Source organism: Papaver somniferum, chromosome 11 (assembly GCF_003573695.1).
Source record: "Papaver somniferum cultivar HN1 chromosome 11, ASM357369v1, whole genome shotgun sequence".
In the NCBI taxonomy this organism is placed as follows: Eukaryota; Viridiplantae; Streptophyta; class Magnoliopsida; order Ranunculales; family Papaveraceae; genus Papaver; species Papaver somniferum.
The window spans coordinates 41043621-41048510 of record NC_039368.1 but is presented as its reverse complement, the minus strand read 5'-3'; the positions used below and the strand labels follow the sequence as shown (position 1 = coordinate 41048510).

General features: G+C 35.2%; 1 protein-coding gene across 1 annotated transcript; it reads right to left on the bottom strand.

The window, feature by feature from the left end:
* Window positions 1-274: 274 nt before the first annotated feature.
* On the bottom strand, window positions 275-2805 carry LOC113320177 (regulatory protein NPR5-like). The gene is made up of 2 exons (XM_026568116.1): window positions 1983-2805; window positions 275-1467 (listed from the first exon to the last, which is right to left on the bottom strand). Exons 1-2 carry the CDS (start codon window positions 2505-2507, stop codon window positions 421-423), a joined length of 1572 nt encoding a protein of 523 aa, XP_026423901.1. The 5' UTR covers window positions 2508-2805; the 3' UTR covers window positions 275-420.
* Window positions 2806-4890: the final 2085 nt, after the last annotated feature.

The following is a 4890-nucleotide window of genomic DNA, read 5'->3' as shown; positions in this document are numbered from 1 at the left end:
AGCAGTTAGGATTGAAAAGATTGATCAAGACATGTAAGTGTACCGTATTCCCGTATTTTAGATGATCATCAGCTGATCAGCACTTTGAGAGAGATTCAGACAGATACATGAAAGACATTTCAGTTCATTAATTATACATTGCCAGGCCTAGCCTAGCTAGCACTACCAAGTATATATAATAAACTTATCAAAGTAACCATGTGAATATGTGATGAACATAATTCTACAATAAAGATGCAGAAGAATAAAAAGGACACAAAGAAAAATATGGATCATCAGAAATGATAACCTATTTATATATTCTATTTTGTTGGAAGCCAAAAAGGATAAACCAGTTACCAGACCATATGTAAGCATTGTACTTGGCCCTTTGGATGTTTTCATTCAATATATATATAATATATGAATTAACAGCTAAAACTAGAAGTCATGAGAGTGATACATAGATGGATGCTGATGGTCATGACTACAATTACCACCTTGTGAAGAAGAAGACCCATGTCTATTGACAACATTACCTCTTTGATTCTGATGATGATCATGATCTTCATTCCCATCCATTTTACAACCTAACTGAGCTGCTGCACCAAGGTTCAAATAAACTAATCTTGAGTCAAGACCTAAGCTAAAGTTGCTGTTGTTGTTACTACTTCCACTACTATTGCTATTCAAATCGGTATTCCTGCTGTGCGGATAAATTTGAGTATTTGAAGAAGCATTCCCACCACTTACACCACCATTACCGTCTTCGCGGGATAGAACAAGAGCTGCGGACTGAACGAGTTCGAGACAAAGCCTGAGCTTATTAGGTTCAATGTGAGATAGCCCGGGAACAACACCTTTAAAAAGGAAATCCGAAGTAAGTGTTCGAAGGATATCTAATGGAGTAATCCCTTCGATGGTTTGAACATTTGGATCAGCATGATGATCAAGCAAAACAGCAACCATGTCAGGGCAAACCATTTCAGCTGCTAAATGCAAGGGAGTTTTACCAGCTGGACCTGCTTGGTAATTTACATCAGCCGCACCAAGTTCAAGTAAAGCTTTAACAACTTCTCTAGTACAATTTTCAACTGCATAATGTAATGCGAGCGCTTCATCAAGATTTAAGCCTTCACCCATCACCATTAACTTAACAAGTTCCACATCGGATGAATCTAGGGCTCGCCGCACGCGTCGTATTTTTTGATCTTCGAGATCAGCTGCGGCAGCTAATTCATACTGGTGCTGGTGATGAGAGCTGAAAGGAGAGCGGCGAGCAATTGAAGATTTCAAGCGAAGCTCATCGATCTTAGCAACTACGTCCATGGGCAGGTGTTTAGCTAGAACTTCAGGTGGGAGACCTGACTTGGCTACTAAATGTGAACATGTGGTCCAAAGTTGATGCATGTCTTGTTTTCTTGATGCTATTAAAACTTTCATAACATCCTCAATTGAAGCTTTCTCTACCATGCTTGCTAATTGCTTCTGTAGTGACCAAAACCAAAAGGATTAGCGCAAAAAATTGAGTTTCACAGTGATGAGTGAGTGAGTATATACTGTATAAGATATTTTGTTTGTTAGGTTAGTATGAATAGTAATCTAAATTATTAAATATACCAACTAATAATCCAATCATACAAAGTATGACCTAATTAACTATAAGAGGAAAGTTGAGTAACAGAGAAGAAAAAAAATCTGGTGATGATTACTGTTTATACCAAGATCTAAATCAAGCAAAAAGTAGAGAAAAGATAAAAACCCCAATTTGAGAAACTCAAAAAACAAAGACTAAAATATCAATTACCTAAAATATTGAGACCTAAAATGAGTCTGTGAATTCAGAAGAGGAAAGAAACATAGACAAAATCTAAGTGAGAAAAGGCCATAAGAAATGCATATACCAAAGAAACAAGCTAGATGTATTAAACCTGCCAAATCACTTGGCTTTTTAGATCCTTCCATAACTTGATTAAATAATTTGCAACGAAAAATCAAAGTACCTGAGTAAGCAATGCAAGTTGTTCAACACCAAAAGATCTAGCGGCAGAGAGAGTATCAAGAGCAAGATCAACGGCTGAAGTACAATGTGTATGCCAACAACCTCTTTCACCACAGTTAGGTCTTGGTTCATGTTTTTGAGGAACAATTGAAACTTGACCACTATATAAGTATTGTAACATTAACAAAAATACTTCATAGCCAACTGAATTCACTGGTATTACTACTTGCTGCTGTGTTGAATTACCTGCCCTAATATTATTATTTGCTGATGATGATGAGGATGGTGAACACCCAGATTTATTAATATTATTATCTGATAGTCCTCCTCCAGCTGATGGTGATGATGGTGAGTCTTGTCCACAAAAGAATTTCCTGAAAAATAAACTTCTTGCTGCTAAAATACACCGATGTGCATGAACAAGTCTACCTTCTACACTGAAAGTTACATCACTGAAAGCTTGACCGTTTATGAGTAAGTTCAAGTAATCTAGAGAAAGAGACTTAAATGAGTCTTCAAGACTCATTTCTATGATTTTTCAGATATATGAGGGGGACTAGGTTTGTTTTTTTTTCACTGATTCTGTAGAAATTTGATGATTGTACAGGTTAAGCAGACATGCGGTGTAGGATTAGGTCATGAGAAGAAGAAGAAAAAGAAGAAGGCATCGATCTATATTTCTGCATATCTTTGTTCTTCTTCTGCTTCTTTCTTTCTCTCTTTATTTCATGGGGTTTCTTGATTATGTGTGGTTTTGGCAAGATATTTAGGAGGAGAGAGAGAAAGAGACAAGGGAGAGTGATATGAAGAGACTAGACAGGGAGAGAAAGAAAAAGAGAGCAATTTGGGTGGCTGTGCTGGGCGGCTGAGCTATTTAAATAAGGGGCAACAAGTAATTAATCAAAATTTTGTAAAAACAAAAGATAAAGAAATGTTTCTTGGAAAGTATCTTGTTTTTATGGTGCTATATAGAGTAGTATTAAATGTAAATGCCACCTGCAATTTGAATTTGGTAATGTTATCATGGACAGTTGAATTTTGAATAACTGACCACAGGACTCAAAAATTATGCAGCATGTGTTAAACTGCAACTGCCAGGTCACTTTTATAATTCCAATTCTATCCATGGACACTGCTCAGATTAGATTTGAATGAGACATTTTTCCCTTGCATTTTGAATAACGTACGTCAGAAGAAAAAAAAGAAGAGAAAAATAATCCTAAATGGCAATATATTCAGAGAAGTGAATCGGGAACGAAAGCAGTGGGTGCTATCGGAGGACAAGCTCAAAACTTTGGGAAGTAATTTATAAATGTTTCTATTTTTAATTATTTTTTTAATGTAAATCATCATTATCGTTGGATTTTCTATTCATGTTAATTAAGTCCGATGACAATTTATTTACTTACCTTTTACTACTAGTTATGACGTTGATCTTTTACATCATTTTCTATGTTTGTCGAGTTCGTACAGGTTCGTTTCATTTTCAAAAACGATTCATCATTCTATAGTATTTTGGGGTTTGGTTCTATAACACACTTCAAGTAAGTTCGTCCAGTTTGATGTAATATCGTTACAATGTTTTCAGGCTCGTCGTTTTCAGCTCAAAAGGTGACGTCACTTTCAGAATCGTCAAATCATTCATCCTCCCCATCAAGAAATTTTGGAGACTCTTAGATCTTTTTTCATGTGAGTACATTGTCACCTAGCATTAAACTAGTCGGTAACCAAGTTGGGGACACTTTATAGATTTTTAGAGAATAAATTCAAATGGAGGTACTTTACAAAATTCAACTAAAAGTTTGTCATGTAAGGTAGCAGATTTGGAAGTATTCCATCGATTTTTTTTTGTAATCGTTATTGAAGTCCATGAGCCTAACTAATCTCAAAAATCGTCTTGCAAGGTTAGTATTGCCAAGGCTTATTAACTGCAAAATCTTAAACTTCCCATAACTATGTGAGACTAATCTTAACACGCTATTCACGTGTTGTCTCGTTGTGTGTAACACACATGGACATCATATCAGCCGAAACGAAGCAAAGATGTGGTCAAGTGATTCGTCCCAAATTACCTGTTCTGATACCATATTGGAGTCTATGTGGTACAATATATAACATCTCTTAGAATATAGCATAATGTAAAAGTGAAAGGTATTTTAAAGAATTTCCAATGTGTGAAACACCATGCGATATTTTCAACTATGGGAAATCAATTAATGATAGAAAATGTTGCATGGCATTGTTTAGAGATCCGCTCCGATCTAGCTATAGCAATATGGTTTGTATGTTTTTAATTTTATTTTTGGAAATAAGAAAGAAAACTGACAAAAGACTTTGTTGATCTTTTGATTCAGTATCATTTGATACTAACTCATAATGAGTTGTCCTTCCGTTTACTGAATCTGTTGGATTAACTTCATATATAACTGATACAAGGTTCTTATTTAGATTACATATATCATGAGCTTTGACTATGTCAAAAGCTATAGTAGGAATTATAAATAAAGGTGCATAGTTTGTCCATGATACTGCAGTAGCTTCCTTTCTTCCCTTATCTACCAATAAATTTGCTACTTTTTTTTGAAAATGAAACTTCATTAAAAAGAAAAAAGAACCCAGCTCTGGAAGAGGAGATCTCAAGCCAAAGACTGAGAAGAACACAGCAAAAACGGTCCTTATTTCTTCTAAAATTGCTAAACATTGCGACTGGATAAATGATTATTTTCCTTGGATAAGCTTTTCAATTCGGTCTAATGGCATATTCAGTTTAGCCTTTTCTCATTTTTACTGGAGCACCTTATGTTGCAAACATACAATTTTACATTACCCATTGAGATGCTCCAATGCATTCAAATCAACTCGCACAAAACCTTTAAAACATTATTTAGATTAGTTTCCATAAAAGAGAT

Bases quoted from the DNA above. Each gene is read 5' to 3' on its own strand.
- LOC113320177 (XM_026568116.1), bottom strand. From the start codon at position 2,507: ATGAGTCTTGAAGACTCATTTAAGTCTCTTTCTCTAGATTACTTGAAC. The intron at 1,468-1,982 runs GTACTTTGATTT...TGGTCACTACAG, and splicing joins AACTTGCATTGCTTACTCAG to AAGCAATTAGCAAGCATGGT.